At 37.8% G+C, this 27,335-nt stretch overlaps 1 protein-coding gene across 3 annotated transcripts in view; it reads right to left on the bottom strand.

The window, feature by feature from the left end:
- The window catches only part of TEX9 (testis expressed 9), a 204,531-nt gene that overhangs the window by 52,029 nt on the left and 125,167 nt on the right, over positions 1 to 27,335 (bottom strand). For 2 of the 3 annotated variants that reach the window (XM_024767807.1, XM_024767804.1), the window contains exons 4-8: positions 13,355 to 13,418; positions 11,514 to 11,593; positions 4,223 to 4,271; positions 2,780 to 2,862; positions 739 to 917 (exon numbers count right to left, since the gene is read on the bottom strand). In XM_024767807.1, coding sequence (XP_024623575.1) covers positions 739 to 917; positions 2,780 to 2,862; positions 4,223 to 4,271; positions 11,514 to 11,593; positions 13,355 to 13,418 — 455 coding nt within the window. Of the gene's footprint in view, positions 1 to 738; positions 918 to 2,779; positions 2,863 to 4,222; positions 4,272 to 11,513; positions 11,594 to 13,354; positions 13,419 to 24,366; positions 24,459 to 24,559; positions 24,609 to 27,335 lie in introns of those variants that run through there. The other variant, XM_024767806.1, reaches the window with a different exon arrangement.

Here is a 27,335-nt window from a genome sequence, read left to right as displayed (position 1 = left end):
AAAATTTATAATAGCATAGGTGGCTCCTCATAAATTCAACAATTTTAGAGGCACTACTGGTAACTAACATGTTTCTGATGATCTAGACTAAGTATTATTTTTCTAGCGGTATGCAGAGAATGAATTTATAAGAAAGAAAATAATATTCATTAGAAAATTATTTTACCTGATGCTACATCAATAATTCATTTATCCTTTAACACGTGTTGATTTAACACACAATAAAGAGAATTCAGTAACATTAAATGGAAGGAATTCAAAGAAATATGGTTTTTAAAAATTTATTTCAATGTTTTAATGTTAAGCTATGGGGCATTTAACTTATTTGAAAAGTGGTCAATGAAACCAATACCAGAGAGTTCTTTTTTTTTTTCTTTTCTTTTCTCTCTCTCTCTCTCTCTTTTTTTTTTTTTTAGCCACACCACATGGCTTGTGGGATCTTAGTTCCCCGACCTGGGATTGAACCCAAGGCCATGTCAGTAAAAGCACCAAGTCCTAACCACTGGACCACAAGGGAACTCCCCAGATAGTTCTTTTTAATTTTACTTTTTATAATGGAAAACATCAAACATCTACAACAGTAGTGAGATGAGTTCAATGAAACCCTAGTCACCCATCATCCATTTTCAACAATTATTGACTCAAAACCAATTTTATTTCATTAAACAAATGCAAGACATCACTACATTTTCTAAATAATTGTGATATAAGGATAAAAATAAACAAAAAACAACCTACCTGTTCCAATGTCTTCACTAACACCACAAAAAATACCATCATCTATATAATCAGGTAAGCCTTCTTCTTCCAGTTGCCCTTCAATTTTGCTAATTGTTTTTGCAAGAGAAAAGTCTGAGAAATCCTCTGGAATGGCAACATCGCTGGCAGTTTGTACATCAGAGTATTTCAATTTTACTCTAAAAAAAACACATATAGGCACATTATATATTATATACATATAATAAAAAAGGAGATATGACTCCCAGATATGACTTTTATCCAAATAAAAAAGCAGATCAAAATTATAAATTTTAAATTTATGATGAAATCTACAATTGATACTCTCAAGGACTATATTACAAGAGACTTAGTAGACTTTCAATCTTTATGAATCACACAACCACTGCGCTAGAGGAGGCTTTATGAGGCCACTTAGACATGGCCAGTGTAAAATATTAATAAACAGAAGCCTCAATTTAACAGTCAGCAGACCAGAAGGGGGAGCTCTCACACCCTGAGACAACAGCAGAGCCCCGCGGTGTGAAGGAAGGCTTCTCTTCACTCCTGGCAACAAGTCAGGTAATGAAAAGCCTTTGTTTACTCTAGCCCTCCTAACTTCCTTTTTCCTTCTATAACAGAGTTCTCCTTGCCTTGCTGTGTGCAGACTTGCACGTGGCTCGCCATCATTTCAGACCCTGAAGTACAATATTCTGCTGGTCCCGAATAATCGCATATTTTTGCTGGAGAATTATGTGTTCTAGGTCAACACTCCCAAACAAGTGAACATGAAAACTAAGAGTACTGAACTTGGCCTCCTAGGTGAAATCCAGCCTGTGGCATTTAATTTTACATGCTGCTGGAGTAGAACTGTACAATTTGATATCACTCTAGTCATAATTCTGCAAACACTGAAGAATAATACCTCTTAAGAAAGAATTACAGAGTGAACAGTTCTTAGCTCAAACTCATTTTTCCACCTAAAAAAACATATTTTAAGCAGGATCAAAGTTTACCAAAAGTTGATTTTTTTTTCTTTAACGAAGAGAGAAATATGAACTGAAAGTCACTTCTAATGGCGTTGAGGAATGGGCCAGGCCTAATCCATCAAGTTTGCTTCTGAAAGCCTTACTTTTAACCTTTTACTTACTTTAAAGCCTAACTTACTTTTAACACATAAGCAAATGCTTCAGAATTCTTTTGGAAAAAGAACCTTTTATTTAAAAAGTAAACTTGAAGTCTGAAAATAAGATAACCCTTTCCAGTTATGTATGTATGTACCATACTTATGTATGTAACATATGTTCTCTTCTATCAATTTTAGTTTTTTTCTTCCTTATCCTTTCACCCTATTTTTTGTCTCTTTTGTTCAAAAAACAAAAATTTTACTTAGCCAATTAAAAGACACAAGGATTAATAAGAATTCTTCTAGAATTATAATGCAATTATCAGTTTGGGTAAACAATAGACATAAATTTAACAATTTACTGTGAATTAGAAGCTGGTTGGTACCATCCACTGCAGGTGTGACCCTCCTTTTCTAGAAGGTCTACTATCCTAAAGAACCTCTTGGGTCCCCTTTTTATGCTTAAAGTACTAAAAACAGTCTTGAATTCTTTCTCACCAAAAACAATAGAATGTAAATTATAACTATACTATAGTTTTACTGAGAGCATGCCAAAATCATTCTGTATCTCAATATATACAATATACAATAATGCATGGTGTTCAAAAAGTATAGGTCTATTTGAGAGAACTAGGCAGAGAAAGACATCTAGGTTCTAGTTTCTGATCTAAGAAAATATCTAGCTAAAAATAACATTTAAAAAATTTGAAATGTGGCAATTTTGCTTAAGAGAACAATACAAAATGTTCATTAAGTGTCGCAAGACATTTCTGATTAGAAGATGTTTTAAATTATTAAATGTGGAGAAGAAATACAGAGTACAATTTTGTATATTTTGGGTATAAAAAGATCTAGAGAAACAGATCTTATTAAGAACAATGATAGTATAAATTATAAAATTTTTTAAAAAGTAATACTTTAAAAACTGTACTATACCTTGAATTTGATTTCCTTCCTTTACTTGCAGAGTGTAATTTGTTTTGAACTTTGTTTATTGGATCAACGTTTTTGGTCTTTGGCTACATGAAAAGAATTTAAATGATTAATTAATTAGACTAATCACTTGCCAAGGAAGGCAACTGTGTAATACACAGAATTGCTAGATTGCTACACAGAAGAATACTTATTTTCAGAGAATTAATCAAATTATATTTTAAGAAATCCAAAACTGTATACCTGGAAAAGACCTAGTTATTACTAGGACCAAGAGCTTTAAAGACAAGAAAATGAGTCCCAAAGATTCAAGGATGTTCAACTAGTCTGTGGAATGTTAAACTGGATGTTCTGATTCACAGAATTTAATTCTCCTCACCGATTATTCTTCAGATAGGCCTCCAAGCATTCTATTCCTTAGGTCTAGATTCCCATGAGTAGGGAATTTGTACATCCCAGTGTGCCCAGCACCTGGAATAGTGATCTCTACACACTGTAAATATTTAAATGAATGAATAAACCTTCCCAATCACCTTCTTTGTATATGAATACTTTTCTTTTTCAGATCTTCTATCTAGTAAATTTGGGCTTTGGAGAGAAAACTTAATTTCACTTAGAATTTTTCCAATGTATCTCCAAATTGTTCAGTGAAGTTATGAGACAAAAAAGGACTCAATTCATTTTACGAGCAACATTTCATAAAGACATCCCTTCTGAATATCAAGGCTAATATTCTATTTCTAGCTGTTACTGGAAGGCGTGCTGTGGGCCCTAGGACCTGCTCCCTTCAAGCTAGTGGGAGGCTGGTGGGACTGGTTGCCTCTACCCCATAGGCCAGTGCACTGTCACAGGGTAGAGGCAACCAGGGGTGGGGGAAGGGTGCCCAGCCAGAATCAGCCAGAGTGCACCGGGTGAGCATCCTGGGTCTTGTAGACAACAGGCAAGCCTGGCAAATACGAAAGCATCTTCCGGGGCAGCGCGGGAAGCAGGCAGGTTGGGGCTGAAGTGCCCACAAGGGGAGCACGGAGAAGCCCAAGGAAAGGGGGTAGGAAGGAGGGAGAGGAAGCCGCTTGTGGGGTAGCGGGGATGCACACCCAGCTTCGTGAGCCCAAGGGGTGGGGTGCTTCTGGGGTTTGGGTTTCTTTTTCAGAGGGGCTGAGGCCAGCAGAGCTGGCCTGGGGAGCCCTTTGGGGGAGGGCCTGCCTGCCTCTCCTTTCCAGAAATGTTGCAGGAGTGACATGTGCCAGCTGCCCACTCACAGGCAGGGGCCCTGGAGTTCTTGTGACTCAGGAAAAGCATTTTAAAGAAAACACCCCCTACCCTACCTGCAATAAACACAATAAAAGTGAGAATAATAAATACCAAAAAAAAAAAAAGAGAAAAATCTAAAAAACAACCTAAATTCTACAGAATATAATCACATTCACAAAAAGTTTGATTTCTTACCTTAGTTTCTGAATGTAAATCAACTGTCCCTTCAGACAATAATGGATGTCTACAGAAAAAAAGTAAACACCACATGTTAATAATAAACGATACTGAGACATATTAAAACGAATTGTTAATTAATTAATTGTAGTTTGGATCTCAGTGAAATTACATACCATCTGTAAGTCCTTAGGCAATCTACTGAACTTCTCTTAAGCTTCAGTTTCCTCATTTTTTAAAATGAGGACAGTAATATTTATTTCAAAATAATACTTTGAGAATTAAATGAGATAAAATAGGTAAAAGGTTTACATTGTGTCTGACTGCTATAAGCTCCCAATTATTAGTATTTTATAACTTACCTTATCTTCAAATTATAGATTTCTAATACTTACACATAAAAAGATATTAAATAACAGATCCACATACACTCTCCAAGAAAAATGGCATTCTCCCGATTTCAAGCTATTATACAAAGCTATAGTAATCAAAACAGTATGGTATAGGCATGAAAACAGACACATAGATCAATGGAGCAGAATACAGAGCCCAGAAATAAACTCACTCATATAAGCTCAATTAATTTATGACAAAGGAGCCAAGAATATACAAAGGGGAAAGGATAGCTTCTTCAGTAAATAGTGCTGGGAAAAATGGACAGCCACGTGTAAAAAAAAGAAAGTGGACTGTTATCTTACATCATACACAAAAGTAAACTCAAATGGATTAAACATTTGAATGTAAAACCTGAAACCATAAAGCTCCTAAAAGAAAAATATAGGTGGCTAGCTCCTTGACAACAGTCTTAGTGATTATTTTTTTGGATTTGACACCAAAACCAATGGCAACAAAAGCAAAAATAAACACATGGAACTACATCAAACTAAAAAGCTTCTGCACAGCAAAGGAAAGCACCAACAAGACTAAAGGTAACTTACTGAATGGGACAAAATATTTGAAAATCATGTATCTGATAAAGGATTACTATCAAAAATATATTTTTAAAATCTCATAAAAGTCAATTAAAAAAAAAAAACCAACAAACAATTGGATTTAAAAATGGGCAAAAGTGGAACAGACGTTTTCCCAAGAGGACAAATAGATTGCCAACAGATGCATGAGAAGAAGCTCAACATCACTAATCATCAGGGAAATGTAAATCAAAATCACAATGAGCTATCACTTCACACCTGTAAGAATGGCTATTATCAAAAGATAAGAGATAACAAATGCTGGCAAGGCTGTGGAGAAGAGGGAACCCTTGCACACTGTTGGTGGGAACATAATTTGGTACACCCTCTATGGAAAACAGTATGGAGGTTCCTCAAAAATTAAAAACAGAGTGGGGAGGAGTCAAGATGGCAGTGTAGAAAGACGCAAAGTTAGCATCTCCCTACAACTAGGGTGCCTGCCAGCTGCTGGTGGGGGACTCTGACCCCCGAGATGGGAGGAACCCCAGAGTGAGCCGGTAGGATGTAGGGGGACAGAGGTGGGAGAAGTGGAGGCCAGACAAGATCAGTGCCCTGAGGGCAGGGAGATCACGAGAGGCAGCTGGGAGGGACTCTCCAGGAAGAGGAAGAGTGGGAGAGGAGTGGAGGGCAATCACCTGGCCCACTCAGGCCAGGGAGCCTGCTGAGCTCCCAGGCTGATCCCCTGCCCTCCAAGCCCCCTTCAGGCTGCATGGGCATAGGAGGAAGGCCAGGGAGATCAGGAGAGGCAGGTGGGAGGAGCCCTGCAGGAGGCACCCTGCAGGAACAGCAGGAGAGGAGCTGATGGCATTTGCCCCACCCACTTGGGCCCAGGACACCTGCTGAGCTCCCAGGCCAATCCTCTGCCCTCCAAAGCCCCCCTTCAGGTCACGTGGGTTCTTAGGGGCATAGGAAGGAGGTCAAGGGGAGAACAGGAGAGGCAGGTGGGAAGGGCCCTCCAGGAGGAGCAGAGGGCAACTGCCCCACCCACCTGGGCATAGGAAGCCTGCTGAGATCCCAGGCTGGTCCCCTGCCCTCCAAGGCTCCCCCTTCCCCGCCTGGCCGCATTGGTCCTGGGGGCACAGGAGGGAGGCTGGGGAGATCAGGAGAGGCAGGCAGGAGGAGCCCTCCCAGACCCCAGGAGCAGGAGAGAAGCAGGAGAGGAGGGTGTTTGGGCTGCTCAATCGAGCTCAGGAAGCCTGCTGGGCTCCCATATGAGGTCCCCTGCCCTCTGAGATCAGAGGTGGGGGTCATGCCTGGGCCCCTTCTGTTCCTTGAACCTAAGCACCCCCCTCAGCCCCCAGGGCCCTTTCCAGCCCTGTGGGTCCTGAGCATGGCCCTGCCCACTGCCCAAACCTCACCCCTGCTTAGGCCCTGCTTTCCACAGCCAAGGCCTTCCCCCCCACCTTTTTTTTTTTTTTTTTCTTTTCCCTCCTCCTCTTTTTACTATTGTGGTACTGATGTACTTTCTGGTTCTTGATTCATCTATCTATATTTTTTTATATTCTTCCTAACATATCTGTTAGTTTCCTAGTCTGATTTTATTTTTCATTTCATTATTGTTCTTTTTTTTTCTTTTCTGCCCCAGGTGACTTGTGGGATCTTGGTTCATGAACCTGGGGTCAGGCCGAAGCTCTGTGGGAGCTCTGAGTCCAAACCACTGCACACTAACAGAGAACCTCAGACCCCAGGGAACACTGATCCAAGTGAGGTCTCTTGGAGTTCATCATCTCAGCATCAAGACCCAGCTCTACCCAACAGCCTACAAACTCCAGTGTTGGAAGCCTCAGGCCAAACAACCAGTAAGACAGGAACACAATCCCACTCATAAAAAAAAAATGGGACAGCAAAAAATATCACACAGATGAAGGAGCAAGGTAAAAACCTACAAGACCAAATAAATGAAGAGGAAATAGGCAATCTACATGAAAAAGAATTCAGAGTAATGACAGTAAAGGTGATCCAGAATCTTGGAAATAGAATGGAGGCACGGCCTGAGAAAATACAGGAAATGTTTAACAAAGATCCAGAAGAACTAAAGAACAAACAAAGAGAGATGAACAACATGATGACTGAAATGAAAAATACACTAGAAGGAATCAAAAACAGAATAACTGAGGCAGAAGAATGAATAAGTGAGCTGGAAGACAAAATGGTGGAAATAACTGCCGAGGAGCAGAATAAAGAAATAAGAATGAAAACAACGGAAGACAATCTCAGAGACCTCTGGGACAACACTAAACACACCAACATTTGAATTATAGTGGTCCCAGAAGAAGAAGAGAAAAAGAAAGGGTCTCAGAAAATATTTGAAGAGATTATAGCTGAAAAATTCCCAAACATGGGAAAGGAAATAGTCACCCAAGTCCAGGAAGCACAGAGAGTCCCATATAGGATAAACCCTAGGAAAAACACACCAAGACACATATTAATCAAAATAACAAATATTAAATACAACAAAAAATATTAAAAGCAACAAGGGAAAAACAAATAATAACATACAAAGGAATCCCCATAAGGTTATAAGCTGATTTTTCAGCGGAAACTCTGCAGGCCAGAAGGGAGTGGCAGGATATACTTAAAGTGATGAAAGAGAAAAACCTACAACCAAGATTACTCTATCCAGCAAGGATCTCATTCAGATTCAATGGAAAAATCAAAAGCTTTTCAGACAAGCAAAAGCTAAGAGAATTCAGCACCACCAAATCAGCTTTACTGCGGCTGGGCCCGTGAGCCATGGCCGCTGAGCCTGCGCGTCCGGAGCCTGTGCTCCGCAACAGGAGAGGCCACAACAGTGAGAGGCCCGCATACTGCAAAAAATAAATAAATAAATAAATAAAAATAAAGATTATTAAAAGAGACAAAGAAGGACACTACATAATGACCAAGGGATCATTCCAAGAAGAAGATACAATAATTATAATTGTTTATGCACCCAACTTAGGAGCACCTCAATACATAAGGCAAATGTTAACAACCATGAAAGAAGAAATCGACAGTAACATAATAACAGTAGGGGATTTTACACCCACTTATACCAATGGACAGATCATCCAGACAGAAAATAAATAAGGAAACACAAGCTTTAAATGACACAATACACCAGATAGATCTAATTGATATTTACAGAACATTCCACCCAAAAGTGGCAGAATACACTTTCTTCTCAAGTGCACATGGAACATTCTCCAGGATATATCACATCTTGGGTCACAAATCAAACCTTGGAAAATTTAAGAAAACTGAAATTGTATCAAGCATCTTTTCTGACCACAATGCTATGAGACTGGAAATCAGTTACAGGAAAAAAACTGTAAAAAACCACAAATACATGGAGGCTAAACAGTGCGCTACTAAATAACCAAGAGATTACTGAAGAAATCAAAGAAGAAATAAAAAATACATAGACACAAATGACAATGAAAACATGATGACCCAAAACCTATGGGATGCAGCAAAAGCAGTTCTAAGGATGTTGAGAGCAATTCAATCTCACCTCAAGAAACAAGAAAAATCTCAAATAAACAATCTAGCCTACACTTAAAACAACTAGAGAAAGAAAAACAAGAAAACCTGAAGTCAGTAGAAGGAAATAAATCATAAAGATCAGAGTAGAAATAAATGAAATAGAAATAAAGAAAACAATAGCAAAGATCAATAAAACTAAAAGCTGGTTCTTTGAGAAGGTAAAGAAAATTGAGAAAACCTTAGCCAGACTCATCAAGAAAAAAAGGGAGAGGATGCAAATCAATAAAATTAGAAATGAAAAAGGAGAAATCACAACTGACACTGCAGAAATACAAAGGATTATAAAAGACTACTACAAACAACTATATGCCAATAAAATGGACAACCACAAAGAAACGGACAAAATCTTGGAATGGAACAATTTCCGAAGACTGAACCAGGAAGAATTAAACAGACCTATCACAAGTAATGAAATTGAAACTGTAATTAAAAATCTTCCAACAAACAAAAGTCCAGGACCAGATGGCTTCACAGGTGAATTCTATCAAACATTTAGAGAAGGGCTAACACCCATCCTTCTCAAACTCTTCCAAAAAATTGCAGAGGAAGGAACACTCCCAAATTCATTCTACAAGGCCACCATCACTGTGATACCAAAACCACAAAAATATGTATAAAAGGAATACAAGTTGGAAAAGAAGAAGTAAAACTGTCACTATTTTTTGATGACACAATACTAGACATAGAAAATCTTAAAGATGTCACCAGAAAACTACTAGAACTAATCCATGAATTTGGTAAGGGTGCAGGATACAAAATTAATACACTTTGACCCACCTCCTAGAGTAACAGAAATAAAAATCAACAAATGGGACTTAATTAAACTTAAAAGCTTTTGCACAGCAAAGGAAACCATAAACAAAAAGACAACCCTCAAAATGGGAGAAAATATTTGCAAATGAAACAGCAGACAAAGGATTAATCTCCAAAATATACAAACAACTCATGGAGCTCAATATCAAAAAAACAAACAATCTAGTTAAAAAATGGGCAGAAGACCTAAATAGACATTTCATCAAGGAAGATATACAGATGGCCAAGAGGCACATGAAAGATGCTCAACATCACTAATTATTAGAAAAATGCAAATGAAAACTACAATGAGGTATCGCCTCATGCTGGTCAGAATGGTCATTAACAAACAAGCTAGAAACAATAAATGCTGGAAAGGGTGTGGTGAAAATGGAACCCTCCTACACTGTTGGTGGCAATGTAAATTGATACAGCCACTATGGAGAACAGTATGGAGGTTCCCTAAAAAACTAAAAATGGAACTACCATGTGACCCAGCAATCCCACTGCTGGGTATACACCCTGAGAAAACCATAATTCAAAAAGAGACAAGCACCACAATGTTCACTGCAGCACTATTTACAATAGCCAGGACATGGAGGCAACCTAAGTGTCCATCGACAGAGGGATGGATAAAGAAGATGTGGCACATATATAAAATGAAATATTACTCAGCCATAAAGAGAAACAAAACTGAGTTATCTGTAGTGAGGTGTATGGACCTAGAGTCTGTCATATAGAGAAAAGTAAGTCAGAAAGAGAAAAACAAATACTGTATGCTAACACATATATATAGATTCTAAAAAAAAAAAAAAATGGTACAGATGAACCTAGTTGCAGGGCAGAAATAAAGAGGCAGACATAGAGAATGGACTTGATGACATGGGGTAGGAGTGCGAAGCTGGGGTGAAGTGAGAGTAGCATCGACATATATACACTATCGAATGTAAAACAGTCGGCTGGTGGGAAGCAGCAGCATAGCACACGGAGATGGGCTCGGTGCTATGTGATGACCTAGAGAGGTGCGATAGGGAGGATGAGAGGGAGGCTCAAGAGAGAGGGGATATGGGGACACATGTATGCATATGGCTGAATCACTTTGTTGTGCAACAGAAACTAGCATGGTATTGTGAAGCAATTATACGCCAATAAAGATCTATTTAAAAAAAAAGAAAAAAGAAAAAATATATTAAAAAGAGAACTGTCATATGATCCAGCAACCCCATTTCTGGGTATTTATCTGAAGAGAATGAAAACACTTATTTTTTTATATATATGCACCTCCATGTTCATTGCAACATTATTTACAATAGGCCAGATATGGAAACAACCTAAATGTCCATCAATGGATGAATGAGAAAACAACATGTGCTTTTATATATATATGTTAAAGTATCATATAAAATGATATTTTTATATATATAACTATTACTGAGCCATAAAAAAAGAATGAAATCTTGCCATTTTGACAACATGGATGGACCTCGAGGGCATTATGCTAAGTGAAATAAGTCAGAGAAAGACAAAGACAAATAAGTGATCTCACTTGTACGTGGAATCTAAAAACAGACAAATAATAACAAGCCTATAGATACAGAGAACAGATTGATGGTTGCTAGAGGCTGGTTGGTTGGGAGCAGGCGAAATAGGTGAAAGGAGTCAAAGGGTACAAATTTCCAATTATAAAATAAGTAAGTCATGGGGATGTACTTTACAGCATGGAGACTATACTTAATAATACTAATGGCATATTTGAAAGCTGCTAAAAAAGTAGATCTTAAAAGTTTTCATCACAGGGAAAAAAGATTCTGTAACTATGTATGGTAATGGATAGTAACTATACTTACTGTGGTGACCATTTCACAATATATACAAATACTGAATCATTGTGTTGTACACCTAAAACCAATATAGTGTTGTATGTCAAATATACCTTAATTTTAAAAAAAAACAGAAAACAATCTTAAAGCATTTACCCAGTAAAAAAAAATTTTTAAGGTGTTTGGGAATTTAAGTCTTACCTTAAATTGTAATCATCTTCCTCTTCATATGATTTAATTTGTGTTGAAATAGACTGAGATCGTACTTCTTGCTGATCTCTCTAGTTAAATAAAACAAAGTCATGTAGGAAAATAATGTACAAAACTAGGATATATTCAAGTGCCTTTCTGATCATTAATTATTTCAGAGTTGTCCACAATTTCTATAAAATCAAAGCACAGAATTCTAAAAGCTATGGTATCAAAATAAGATCTGTAACAATGTAGTTTCACCCTTTCACTCATTCTTGGTTAAAAGTGTCAGTTCTAAGGCAAGATTGTAAGAATGCCAATGCCTTTATATGATCTTAGCTGACTCCTGCTTCCCAACTACATTAGAGCTTCCATCTTCTGTAACATGCAAAGGAAATAAGGTTCACAAGAAGTGGAAACATAAATCCATTTAATGGATAGAAAAACTTGTCTCAAATCATAAAAACTTCAATGTTAAGACGACCACATAGAAATGAAAGTGCTAAAAATGAAGCACTAAGACTGAAAAACTTTTGGAGAAGATATATTAATATGAAAGTGAAAAAACAAAAATTCAATGTGGCAATAGTTATATCCATTAGAGGACTCTGATCAGAATACATAATGAATCACTCACTCTACCATAACGTTGAGTTTCTGAACATTATTTTCAGAAAAATTATTTTCCTGCTCTTCAGACACTGACAAAAACTAAAAGATGTAATAAAATGTTTATATTTTAGTAAAATATTTAATTACAAATGCAACTAGTAAATCTGTAACCATTATCTAAATATTCTCATTCCTAAACTAACAAATAATGATGGATCTGTCTAAGACATTAAAATATTGCCTATTCTTCCCTGCCTCCATCAACTCCAAAGTGGGGTGGGGGTGGGATTTAAATGAAAGAGAATTATAAATGAATTAGAATAAAAAATTTAAAAAGTTTGAAAGCAGCTACTTTATTCCTCTAAGGAATATTACTATATCCTATCAACTAATATTGGGAATGCTGATACTTAGGGAGGGATGCTTAAAGTAGGAATAACCAATTTGGTAGCCAGAATGGGGCAAATGTGCTTACATTGTCTAGTGATGTAACCTCACTACATTTTTCCTGACTATAAATCTGATTATGGTCTAGCCCTAAGAATCTTAGTTATATCCAACTGCAGAGTTTAAGAAACAGATTACCATCTGAGCATTAATGGTAGTTGTTAACCTTTATTCAGCTTCTGTCCAGAGACCATTTTATTTCTATCCTTACTGAATTACCAGTACTAATTCTATATAGCTATTTGCAAATATTAATCTTAAAATAGTTGGAAATTCTATTCAATATTAATGTTCCTATTAATTAGATGATTGGAACATCTAAATGGAAAACACTTTTTCAGTGGCTTTTAGAAAACGTGTGCTGGGCTTCCCTGGTGGCGCAGTGGTTAAGAATCCGCCTGCCAATGCAGGGGACACAGGTTCGAGCCCTGGTCCAGGAAGATCGCACATGCCGTGGAACAACTAAGCCCGTGTGCCACAACTACTGAGCCTATGCTCCAGAGCCTGTGCTCCGCGACAAGAGAAGCCACTGCAATGAGAAGCCCACACACCGCAACGAAGACCCAATGCAGCCAAAAATAAAGAAATTTTTTTTAAAAAGTGTGCTTATCAAAAACATATACATGCATGTATACACATACTTATGCATATATTGATGTTCAATTTATGATAATTCACTGAGCTGAAAATTTATGCTTTGGGCACTTTTTTGTATGTATGTTACACATCAAATTAAAAAGTTGAAAAACTAGCATTTACATGGAATTACTATTAATTGTACATTCACTTACTATTACTTCCTCAGCTTGTCGAACCAGATCAGCCACTTTTGCTTCTAATTCTGCATTTAAACACCTAAAAGCAGAAAATAATAATTGTGATAGACTGAAGATTGTAACACAAAAATAAAAGTAATTAAATTTCAATAACTACAATTTAGCTAATCAATAAATGCCAAAACATACACATTTTTATTTGAAAATTAACACAACTATTACAAAGCTTATCTCCAAATCCCCATGATCCTTTTTCTTTCTGGTGGAAGCTCAAACCATGTAACTCCTAGCCTCTCCCTGGCCATTACTTCAGGTGGAATCATTTATTTGGGAAGAATAAACTGGGTGGGTTCAACTCGGTTCCACTCTCCATGTTCTTGGGATCAACTCCAATTGGGAACAGGAGTGGGGTGGGGTGTGGAGGGGGCTGATTTCATCAGGGGTGTTCAGGTGACTGGGGAGGTATATCTGGGGTTTAGTGAGCAGACCTGAGGTGGCTCATACCTCAGCTACATACTTCAATATCAGCTTCATCAGGAATACAGGTGATTACTTTCACCTACACCTGCCACTCCTTTTTTTTTTTCCATCTATTTGGAATCTAGCAAAGAATAGGAATACTATTTAGTCCCATTAAGACTGTAAGAATAGCAATGCCATTGTGGGAAACCATTTTTAAAGAAAAAATTGCTCATCATCCTACCACCATCATCCAATCATTTTTAAAATTCCCTTCTAATTTTCTTATGTAGGCACACACACAATTTTGTACTGTTCTGCCATAACAATACAGATGGAATATATTTATCTCTATAATTTTTATAATTAGTGCCTTAAATGGCTATGAAATATTCTAGAGTTGAAGTTAACATAATGTACTAAACCATTCACCCTGTTAGTTGAAGTCTCCTTCTCAGTTTTAAAGGTTAACATTATAATAAACAACTTCAAAAGCATGTAACTTTTAAATTCTATTCGTAGATCACATTTCTAGACTATCTAGGCTCTTCTGAAGTTTTATGAAGAAAATATGCAGAGCAATTTTTTAAATGAGATACATTGTTTTTTTAGATATGTGATTCAGAAGTACCACAAACCAGTGATGACTCCCACCCCCAGGAAGAAAAAAAGCAGTATCACATCACTTCTTAAAAAAGTCTGATGTTTTAAGAAATATTTTTATATCTTAGGATAAGTTAATCAAAATATCTAATAAAGACTTAAAGTTGTACTCAAGATGCCTTTACCTGATTTTTCACATTTCCTTAACAAGAACCAATAGAGGTTTCTGGTCAATATAGCAGGCTGAGATAAATCAAAAGGCTATTCTTCTGCTCCAAAACCCATAGAAATCTGGATAAAATATAATGAACGAAATATTGCTAAACTTAAACTTAGTCAGGGAAAATACCCTGGCACTAAAAATAAAGCAGCAACTCAAAATGAGAGCAGTAAACAGGAACAGAAGCCAAAACAGCTTAACAGCTAGAAACTGATGCACATGAGAGAGTCACGAAGGGCTACACCTGTGAACCACAGACCACAAAAACACTACCCATAACCTTAGGTGAATGGAAATGAAACTAGAGCCGTGTGTGGAAAAGATTCTCTTGTGAGTAATCAGAGCACATAGGAGTGTACTCCAAGTTCATCCTACCCAGATGGTACAGGGACACTATGCCAAAACTTTAATATAGTAAGTTGGATTAGAACCAGTGAAAACTCTGATAAGCTAATAAAGTTAAATGCAAAACCACACTTAGGGATTTACTCATCTAGAACACATGCAACTCTCTCAGAAAGCAAACCCCACTAAAGATGTCTTCACAAAAGTAACAAATTGCATTAAGAAACAAGTGCCTGGACCGGGGGGAAGATGGCAGAAGAGTAAGACGCGGAGATCACCTTCCTCCCCACAGAGACACCAGAAATACATCTACACGTGGAACAACTCCTACAGAACACCTACTGAATGCTGGAAGAAGACCTCAGACCTCCCAAAAGGCAAGAAACTCCCCCACGTACCTGGGTAGGGCAAATGAAAAAAGAATAAACAGACAAAGAATAGGGATGGGACCTGCACCAGTGGGAGAGAGCTGTGAAGTAAAGGTTTCCACAAACTAGGAAGCCCCTTCGCGGGCGAGACTGCAGGTGGCGGAGGGGGAACTTAGGGGCTGCAGAGAAGAGCACAGCAACAGGGGTGCGGAGGGCAAAGCCGAGAGATTCCCGCAGAGAGGATTGGTGCCGATCGGCACTCACCAGCCTGAGAGGCTTGTCTGCTCACCCGCTGGGGCAGGCGGGGCTGGAAGCTGAGGCCCGGGCTCCGGTTGGAGTGCAGGGAGAGCACTGGGGTTGGCGGCGTGAACACAGCCTGAAGGGGCTAGTGCGCCACGGCTAGCCGGGAGGGAGTCTGGGGAAAAGTCTGGACCTGCCAAAGAGGCAAGAGACTTTTTCTTCCCTCTTTGTTTCCTGGTGAGCGAGGAGAGGGGATTAAGAGCGCTGCTTAAAGGAGCTCCAGAGACGGGCACGAGCCGTGGTTAACAGCGTGGATCCCAGAGACAGGCATGAAGACGCCAAGGCTGCTGCCGCCGCCACAAAGAAGCCTGTGTGTGAGCACAGGTCACTCTCCACACCCCTCTTCCGGGGAGCCTGTGCAGCCCGCCACTGCCAGGGTCCCGGGATCCAGGGACAACTTACCCGAGAGAACGCACAGCGCGCATCAGGCTGGTGCAACGTCATGCCGGCCTCTGCCGCCGCAGGGTCGCCCAGCATCCGCACCCCTCCCGCTCCCCATCCTGAGTGAGCCAGAGCCCCTGAAGCAGCTGCTCCTTTAACCCCCGTCCCGTCTGAGCGAACAGATGCCCCCCGGCGAACTACACGCAGAGGCGGGGCCAAATCCAAAGCTGAGCCCCGGGAGCTGTGCGAACAAAGAGGAGAAAGGGAAATCTCTCCCAGCAGCCTCAGAAGCAGCGGATTAAAGCTCCACAATCAACTTGATGTACCCTGCAACTGTGGAATATGTGAATAGACAACGAATCATCCCAAATTGAGGAGGTGGACTTTGAAAACAAGATTTATTATTTTTTCCCCTTTTCCTCTTTTTGTGAGCGTGTATGCTTCTGTGTGAGATTTTGTCTGTATAGCTTTGCTTTCACCATTTGTCCTAGGCTTCTGTCAGTTTTGTTTTTCTTAAAAAAAATTTTTTTTCTTAATAGTCATTTTTCATTTTAATAACTTTATTTTATCCCCTTCCTTCCTTCCTTCTGGTCTGAATGGCCATCATCAAAAAATCTAGAAACAATAAATGCTGGAGAGGGTGTGGAGAAAAGGGAACACTCTTGCACTGCTGGTGGGAATGTGAATTGGTACAGCCACTATGGAGAACAGTATGGAGGTTCCTTAAAAATCTACAAATAGAACTACCATATGACCCAGCAATCCCACTACTGGGCATATACCCTGAGAAAACCATAATTCAAAAAAAGTCATGTACCAAAATGCTCATTGCAGCTCTATTTACAATAGCCCAGAGATGGAAACAACCTCAGTGTCCATCATCGGATGAATGGATAAAGAAGATGTGGCACATATATACAATGGAATATTACTCAGCCATAAAAAGAAACAAAATTGAGTTATTTGTAGTGAGTTGGATGGACCTAGAGTCTGTCATACAGAGTGAAGTAAGTCAGAAAGAGAAAGACAAATACCGTATGCTAACACATATATATGGAACCTAAGAAAAAAAAATGTCATAAACAACCTAGGGGTAAGACGGGAATAAAGACACAGACCTACTAGAGAATGGACTTGAGGATATGGGGAGGGGAAGGTTAAGCTGGGACAAAGTGAGAGAGTGGCATGGACAGATATACGCTACCAAATGTAAAATAGATAGCTAGTGGGAAGCAGCCACATAGCACAGGGAGATCAGCTCGGTTCTTTGTGACCACCTGGATGGGTGGGATAGGGAGGGTGGGAGGGAGGGAGACGCAAGAGGGAGGAGATATGGGAACATATGTATGACTGATTGACTTTGTTATAAAGCCGAAATGGACACACTATTGTAAAGCAATTATACTCCAATAAAGATGTAGAAAAAAAAAAAAGAAACAAGGGCCCAGGAGGAACAATCCACAGATTATTTCTTTCCTTCTACTAACTTTGGGTTTTGTTTGTTCTTCTATTTCTAATTCCTTTAGGTGTAAGGTTAGGTTTTTTACTTGAGATTTTTTTTTGTTTCCTGAGGCAGGCTTGTATCACTATAAAGTTCCGTCTCAGAACTGCTTTTGCTGCATCCCATACAATTTGGATTGCTGTGTTTTCATTTTCTTTTGTCTCCAGGTATTTTCTGATTTCCTCCTTGATTTCTGCAGTGATCCACTGGTTTAGTAGCATATTTTTTAGCCTCCACATGTTTGTGTTTTTTGCAGTTTTTTTCTTGTAGGTGATTTCTAATCTCATAGTACTGTAGTTGGAAAAGATGCTTGATATGATCTCAATTTACTTAAATTTACTGAGACTTGTTTTTTGGGCTAGCATGTGATCTTGAAAAGAATGTGTATTCTGCTGCCTTTGAATAGAGTACTATGTGTTCTGTTTGGTCTAACGTGTCATTTAAGGCCAGTGTTTCCTCATTGATTTTTCTGTCTGAATGATCTGTCCATTGATGTAAGTGGGGTGTTAAAGTTCGCTACTATTATTGTGTTACTGTCCTTCATTTCTGTTGTCATTTGCATTATGTATTTAGATACTCCTATGTTGGGTGCATATATATTTACAATTGTTATATATTTTTCTTGGATTGATCCATAATCATTATACTACAAAACTACAGTAGCCAAAACAGTATGGTACTGGAACAAAAGCAGAAACAGAGATCAATGGAACAGAATAGTGAACCCAGAAACAAACCCACGTTTATATGAGCAATTAATCTATGACAAAGGAAGCAAAAATATAAATGAGGAAAAGACAGTCTTTCAATAAGTGGTGCTGGGAAGACTGGACTGCTACATGTAAAAGAATGAAATTAAAACTTTTTTCCACACCATATTCAAAAATAAACTCAAAAGGGATTAAAGACTTAAATGTAAGACCATAAAGCATAAAACTCCAGAAGAAAACAGAGGCAGAACACTCTGACATAAACCACAGCAGTATTTTTTGGATCTGTCTCCTAAGGCAGAGGAAACTAACTAAATAAATAAATAATAGGACCTAATTAAATTTAAAAGGAAAGGAAAGGAAAAGAAAAGAAAGCATTGACAGGGCTTCCGTGGTGGCGCAGTGGTTGAGAGTCTGTCTGCCGATGCAGGGGACATGGGTTCGTGCCCCGGTCCGGGAAGATCCCACATGCCACGGGGTGGCTGGGCCCGTGAGCCATGGCCGCTGAGCCTGCGCGTCTGGAGCCTGTGCTCCGCAATGGGAGAGGCCACAACAGTGAGAGGCCCGCGTACCACAAATAAATAAATAAATAAGAAAGCATTGACAAAATGAAAAGACAATCTACTGAATGGGAGAAAATATTTGCAAATGATATGACCAACCAGGGTTTAATGCCCAAACTATATAAATAGCTCATACTACTCAATATCAAAAAAACAAATAACCTGGTTAAAAAATGGGCAGAAGACCTGAATAGACATTTTCCCAAAGAAGAATATAGATGGCCAACTGGCACATGAAATGCTCAACACTGTTAATCATCAGAGAAATGCAAAGCAAAACTACAGTAAGATATCACCTCACACCTGTCAGAATGGCTATCATCAAAAAGACCACAAATAGCAAATGTTGGTAAGGATGAGGAGAAAAGGGAACCCTTGTGCACTGTTGGTGGGAACGTAAATTGGTGCAGCCACTGTGGAAAACAGTATGGCAGTTTCTCAAAAACTTAAAGATATAATGTATTATGCTTAATGAAATAAGTCAGAGAAAGACAAATACTCTGTTATCACTTATGTGTGGAATCTAAAAAATGAAGCAAATAATGAATATAACAAAACAGAAACAGACCCATATATGTAGAGAACAAACAAGTGGTTACCAATGGAGAGAGGGAAGGGGGGAGGAGTACAATAGGGTTAAAGGATTAAGAGATACAAACTACTATGTATAAAATAAATAAGATACAAGGATATATTGTACAGCACAGGAAATATAGCCATTATTGTATAATAACTTTAAATGGAGTATAATCTATAAAAGTTTTGAATCACTATGCTGTATACCCAAAAATGGTGTAATATTGTAAATCAAGTATACTGCAACAAAACAAAAAGAAAAATGACAAATATTTGAAACTTGAAGAATATAATAAGAAACATAAAACAAAAAACAATACTTTTTTAAAAAAGAAATAATGCTGAGAATGTTCCAGAAATGAATAAATATAGGGAGGTCAAGCAGAATTAAGAAAAAAAATCCACACCTGTACACATCATAGTGAAACTGCAGAACTTCAAAGACAAGGAGAATATTCTTTAAATTACAAAGCAAATATTTAAAAAGAAGAGAGAAAAATAGTCTACCAGCATGACTATCTTAAATGCTGGCAGTAGATGCCTTATCAATATCTCTAGATTCCAATGGACAATGAAATGGTATCTTTAATGGACCATCGGGAGGTGGGGGGGCAGGGACTAGCCATTTCAAGTTCTATATTCAGCTAAACTATCTTTGAAGAATAAGTGCAAAGTAACAAAATTTTCGGGTAAGACTGGAGAATTTAAGACTCTGATTTTCATACAGAGAAGTAATGAATGGTCTATGCTTCAGAAAAGAGGAAATTGAACCTCGAAAAAAAATGCAAAGAAATGAGAAAACATGATGATAAATCTAAATTAGTACAGAATATGAAAATAACAGGTAAGGGTATTCAAAGCAAAGGGGAAATAAGTATTATGAAACTTGACAAATGAGGGAAACCAAGTTAAAGCATTCTAAGGTCTTTCCAAACCAGCAAAGGAAAAATAAAGACATAATGAAAACTCATTCAACCAACAAAAGACAGAAAAAAAACTAAAGAAAAGGCATAAATAGAAAACAAAAATAAGATGGCCCAAACAACTTCAAATTAATAAACAAAATAATATAAATTCACTCATTAGAAGGCAGAAATTACCAGAGAATATAAAAGAAATGCTCTTAATAAAGTTAAATGACATAAGAAGTTTGAGAATAAAGGAATGAGATAAGATATAACAGACACTACATAATAATGAAAGGAATTATTCATCAAGAGGATTTAAATAAATCAAACAATATAGCCCCCAAACAAAACTGGACACAATTATAAGGAGAAATTTTAAAATCATAATTATAGCCGATTTCAGTACATCTCTAACAGAAACCAATACAGGTACTAGAAAAAAAAATGGTGATGATACTGATGTTATGGACAGCAATATTAACTAGCTTGATCTAAGATATGAGTCAACAAATAGTGAATACACTTTCTATCAAAGAACACACAGAATATTTACAAAAATTCAACACGTAACTGGTCACAACTAAGTTTCAAAACATTTTTGAAAATCAATATTATATACATTCTCTGACCATAGTACAATTAAAAATAAATTATAAAATAACAAAAATAAAACAAACAAGCAAACAAACGGATGCTTGGGAACTACAAAAACACACTCCTAAAATAATCACTATGAAAAATCATAAAATATTTAAAACTAAATAACCGCAAAAGAAATACATATATCAAAACAGATACTGAAATACCGATAAGCTGTGGTTGGAGAGAAATATACAGAAATTAAATGTATGTATTAAAAAATAAGAAAAACTAAACTAAAAAAAGAAACTAAAAAAAAGAAATAAATCCACCATTAGAAGAGAGAGAAATAATAGAGATAAGACTAATCAAAAAAAAATTTTAATCACATAGATTAGCAATAAAACCAAAAGCTAATTCTGTGAAAAGACCAATAAAACATATACACTTTCCAGCAAGACAGAAAAGTTCCCAAGAAGGTGTGTATAAGGTTACAGATACGGTCAAAACTTAAAACATAAGAGAATAATTAGAATAAATGTATGTTAATACATTTTAAAACATACATGAAGTGGACACTTTTCCAGAAAACTAGAAAATAACCAAAATTTATTCTGGAAGCAAAAATTATTAAAGAAACTGCATTCACAGGCAAAAAAAAACCCCACACTAGACTCAGTTTCACAATTTTAATCAAAGGGCAGATGATCTCTGATTACAAGAAGCTTCCAAGAACAGACTAAAACAAAAAAGGAAAACTATTCAGCTTATTTTATGTGGCTAGGAGAATAATCACATCAAAATCAGAAAGGCAAAGAACTAGAAAAAAGTGCAAGACCAATTTCATTTCTGTTTATAGATGAAAAAAAACTTCCATAAAATTAAAGCAATCTAATCCAGGGGACTTTAAAAGAAAACAAGAAATCTGCCTTTGTAGTTCAGTATGTTAAAACATTAAACGAGGGGGTGAAAAAAATTCCATTGCCTAAATAAATTTGGGGGGAAAAAGCTTTGTTAAAATTTAACATTCATTCAAAATACAAATTAAGGGTATAATACTGCATATCAGCTATCCTTGATGAAAAAATAATTAAGGGAAACAGCGTCCTTAAGCCTGATTTAAAAAAATACCAAAACGCTACAGCAAACCTCAAATGTAGTGATAAATTATTAAAAGTGGGCTCCTGAAAATCGTAACTAAGATAAAAATGCTTACCATTACTTTTTCTATTTCATATTGCACTGGAAGTTCTAACCAGATCAAGGAAAAGAATGTAGAAGAAATTGTAAAGGGACAAAACTATCACAATTTGCATATGATATAACTGTCTTTATAAAAAACTCAACGGACTCTGCAGAGTAAGAGAGTTCAGCAGAGCTGACAATCTATATAAATATAGGTCTAGGATCAACATACAAAAATCAGTAATGTTTCTATACTTATAACCAATTAGAAAATGTAGTAGAAAAAGAGCCATTCATTATAGCAAGAAAAAACTATAAGGTACCTTGAAAAAAATTGTACATGCAAGACTCTTATGTAGTAATATGATAAAATATTATTAATGAATACCCAAAACACCCACATGTAAATAGAGATATATCACATTCGTAAAAGGGCAGATTCAACAGCATAAAGATGTCAGTTCTCTGCAAATTAATCTATAAATCCAATGTAATTCGCATTTATGGGCAAGAAGTTTGGGGGAAGGCTTGCCCTTCCAGTTATGAAGATCAATTAAACCAGATGTCAAGTAATCTTATTGTTTAGCTCTCTAGTTTTATGATATACGCACAAGACTTGGAATATCTATTGACTTGAGTGATCAGCATATTCCTTGGTTTACTGTCTCATATAGTGATTATTTCCTCCAACTATTTGACAGGAGCTGATTGTAAAAGATTCTGCATTGGGATCCCTGGAAAGTGCTGTGTTCAGTTGATTAAAACAACATCCCCATATGCTTACCACCAAGACAACATGTGGCAAAATACTCTGTTATGAACTCATAGTCTTGCCTATAAGGATGGCCAGACATTTCACCCTTATGCATAGTGCTGAGTGATCACAAATTTCAAGCAGTGCCTGGGAGCTACTCTGTTCAAACGCCTCAGATTTGCACACCTCGGAGTGCATATAACAGAACAAGTAACAAGTGGGAGCCTTTACCACAAAACTTTTGCTAAAATAGAATAGTTACTACAGATGCCTGACTTTGATCAGGAGCATATCCTTAATGAAGGGCCAGATGCAAATAGATCTTTAAATAACCAAATGAATTAACCTAGTCAGTGCATGTATTTAGTGCTGTCTGGTGCATGGTAAAGAAAACAAGTGTTTTGGGTTGAAAACAGCTGATTCAGAGCTGTATATGAACAACAGATCCACTGATTAAGTACATTCATACTTGAATAACAGGCCCATTTCATCAAGCAGTGGAAGATCATTATGTTTCTACATGCAAGTTGACACATGTCTAGTTTATCTAAAGAAAGTACACTTCAGTTTTAACTCTAAACATGCTTTAATTTTAAGTACAGATCATTTGGTAACTCTATGTTAAACCATTTGAGGAACTGCCAAAATGTTTCCCAAGTTTTAAATTAAATTACTTTAAATTAAACGGGTGAATTTTTAAAATATAATTTTTTTTGTAAGGGTATATACGAGGGCAAATAAAACACATGGTCTCTGACCTTGTGGAACTAACAGTCCAGTGGAGGAAACAGACAAAATGTAAACTAACAAATGAATTTACTGTAACAAGTTATGCTAATTGCAACGAAAATTTAATCACACAATTAAAAAAGAGTAATGAGGAGCCTACTTATCATAGTCAAGAAAGGCCACTCTGGTAGGCAAAAAGGAGAGAGGTCAAGATCATACAAGAGGTAGGAGCCAGTGTGACAGAACTTCTGAAGTGCAACTGGAAACCACTGCAAAGTTTTAGACAAGGGAGTGACAAGATCAAATTAAAAGATTACTCTGACATCTGCATGAAAACCGGGGGATGAAGAGTGGAGTGGTCCAAGAATGAAAGCACGTGTTGTCAGGATAGCTCTAATTACACTGGCAGCAGATAAGGAAGGGAAATCCTCCCAGCACCACCAAATGTGGATGAGAACGGTAATTCCAAATGCCCTGAGAAACATGCTTTCAGTTTAGAAACCAAACCTAAAAGAAATTTACATACGTAAACTCTAGGAACCTGAAATTAAGTGGAATTCCTTTAACTAGAAACTGAACTATTCGTGGCAATTCCTGCTATCCAAACTACTTCTAGCGGTATCATCTCGCTGACGAACAGGTTTACTCACTTGGGTTAAATTTTCGCCCACTTTCAACAGCTACAAGGCCGCAGCTCAAGTTAAAAAGAAGGGCAAGCGAACGGGATGATAAACTGCTGGACAGTGAATAGTCCCAAAGATCCAGTCAGTCACCAGGAAAAGTATTTGTAACCAGCCTCATTTAAGTGAAAGAAAAAAGGAAAAGCTGAACCGCCAAATTTCTTACTTATATTCTTCCTCCTTGGCGAGGAGGTCCCGACGAGGTGTGGCAGGTTGCTGAACGCGTGGTGGAAGCGGAGTCCCGGAAACGCCCCGTCTCTGTAAAAGAGACACTTTCAGACCCAAAGTTAAATGAATTCCGGTGTCCGCAGGACCGCCCGAAACCTAGCTGCTACCCAGCAGTGTAGAGTTGAACTAACCTTAAAACTTCGCCCCGCCATCTTTCGCGGCCGCGACGCCGTTACCGAGGCAACGACGCAACTTCCCGCGAGAGTTACGACAACACGGGCGGCCTCCAGCCCGGGGGGCGATTCTGTCCACGCCCCTACTGTTGGCAGAAAATAGCGCGAGGCTGCGGCGGGGCTGAGAACTGGGGAGTGGGCCCTGTGGCCTTTCCGCTCCTCGCCGGTAAGGCTAACGTCTGTCCTGCTGCAAGAACAGAAGAAGCCGAAGTAGTGCGTTGATTTATAAATTCTTAAGTTGGCGATGGAGGGGTTTCAACCAAGGAAGCCAGGTCCATTTCTAATACTCAGTAGGAAGCAAGCTAGTAAAGCTCCTCCTCTGTTGTGGTTTTTCCAAACTAAGTGGCCAATTTGACCTCCAACTGTTTTGTTTAAAATGAACTATTTAGTGGGATTCCAAGTTCTGACTTCGCACGTTTATTTATAGCATGGTAAAAAGCTCAGGCTCTCAAGGCAGTCGTCTAAATTCATGTCCTGGGTCTGCCACTTATTAGCTTGGGCAAATCATTATCTCCGCTACTTCATCCGTGAAGTGGGGGTAAGAATAGTGCCCATCTCACAGAGTTACTATGAGGGATAAGTGCATTTGTGCTTAGGATTGTGCCTGGAACACAGTAAACAGTCAAAAATTCCAGTTTTTTTTTGGAATTAACTTGGGAATCCAAGAAATAAACTTCACATTTAAGGTCAACTGATCTTCAACGAAGGTAAGTAAGACCATTCAATGGGGAAAAGAATAGTCTTTTCAACAAGTGGTACTGGGTTAAGTGGATGTCCACATGTAAACGAATGAAGTTGGACCCTTATCTCACACCATGTACAAAAATCAACTCAGCATGGATCAAAGGCCTAACCTCAAGAGCTAAAACCATAAAGCTCTTTAAAGAAAACAGGTATAAATATTCATGAGTTAGATGATGATTTCTTAGAAATGACACCAGAAACACAAGCAAAGAAAGAAAAATCAATAAACTAGACATCATCAAAATTAAAAACATTTCATTTTAAAGGATACCATAAATAAAGAGAAAAGACAAACCACAGAAAGGGATGTAAATTTTGCAAATCTTTTATTTAATAAGAGACCTGTCTAGAATATATAAAAGAGCTATTTTTAAAAGGGCAAGTATCCTGCATAGGCATTCCTTCAAAGAAGATATAGCCAAAAAGGACATGAAAAGGTGTTCAAAATCATTAGTCTTCAGGGAAGTGCAATTCAAACCATAATGAGATAGCACTTCACACCAGCTAAGATAACTATAATAAAAAAAGATGGACAATAACAAGTGTTGGAGAAAATGTGGAGAAATTCAAATCTTCAAACACTCTTGGTAGGAATACAAAATTGTGCAGCCACTGTGGAAAACAGTCTGGCAGTTTCTCAAAAGTTCACACATAAAGTTACCACATGATCCAGCAACCCACTCCTAGCTATATACCCAAGAGAAATGAAAACATACCCTCACAAAAAGTTGTACACAAATGTTTACTGAAGAAAAGACAAAAAGTGGAAATGACTCAAATGATAATAAACTGATTAATAGGTAAATAAAAAGTAGTATATTGGTACAACGGAATATTATTCAGCACCAGAAAGGAATGAAGTACTGATGCATACCACAATATGGATGAACCTTGAAAATATGCTATATGAAAGAAGCAATTCACAAAAAAACATATCATATGATTCCATTCTAATAGGACCACATATTATATGAAATGTCCAGAATAGGCAAATCTATAGAGACAGATAGTAGTTCAGTGGTTGCCTAGCCCTGGCAGATGATGGGGGGTTGACTAAAGGGTTGCAAGATTTTTTTGGTGGGGGAGGGGTAATAAAAATGTTCTAAAATTTATTGTGCTGATGGTTGCACAACTCTGTGACTATACTAAAACCAATTAATAGTACACTGTAGGGCTTCCCTGGTGGCACAGTGGTTGAGAATCCGCCTGCCAATGCAGGGGACACGGGTTCGAGCCCTGGTCTGGGAGGATCCCACATGCCACGGAGCAAATGGGCCCGTGAGCCACAACTACTGAGCCTGCGCGTCTGGAGCCTGTGCTCCTCAACGAGAGGCCGTGACAGTGAGAGGCCTGCGCACCGCGATGAAGAGTGGCCCCTGCTCGCCGCAACTAGAGAAAGCCCTCGCACAGAAACGAAGACCCAACACAGCAAAAATAAATAAATATTAAAAAAAAAAAAATAGTACACTTTATATGGGTGAATGGTGGGTATGTGAAATACATCACTCAAGTTGTTAAAACATTAAAAATAAATTATTAAAATTAAAAAGTCAAAAGATGGGAAAAGTTATGCCATACTAACACTAATCAAAAGAAAGCTGGAGTAGCTACATTAATTTCAAACAAAGTGATTTCAGAACCAGAAAAACTGTCAGGGATAAGGAAGAGCACTACATAATGATAAAGAGGTCAACTCTCCAAGGAGATATAACGGTCCTTAATGTGTATGAACCAAAAAGTTGAGCGTCATAATGCATGAGGCAAAAACTAATAGGAGTGCAAAGAGATATAGAAAAATGCACAAATACATTGGGAAACATCAACACCCCATTTTCAGTAGTTGATAGTTCAGGCAGGCAGAAAAATCAGTAAGGATATAATTGCCCTAAACAGCATTATCAATCTGATCTAATTGACATTTAGAGAATACTCCATCCAACAACAGCAGAATACACATCCTTCTCAAGGTCACACAGAACATTTACCAAGA

Source organism: Neophocaena asiaeorientalis, unplaced genomic scaffold (assembly GCF_003031525.2).
Source record: "Neophocaena asiaeorientalis asiaeorientalis breed wild unplaced genomic scaffold, Neophocaena_asiaeorientalis_V1.1 scaffold71, whole genome shotgun sequence".
Taxonomy (NCBI): domain Eukaryota; kingdom Metazoa; phylum Chordata; class Mammalia; order Artiodactyla; family Phocoenidae; genus Neophocaena; species Neophocaena asiaeorientalis.
Note: the sequence above shows the minus strand (reverse complement) of the source record. Positions and strands in the feature narration are given on the sequence as shown.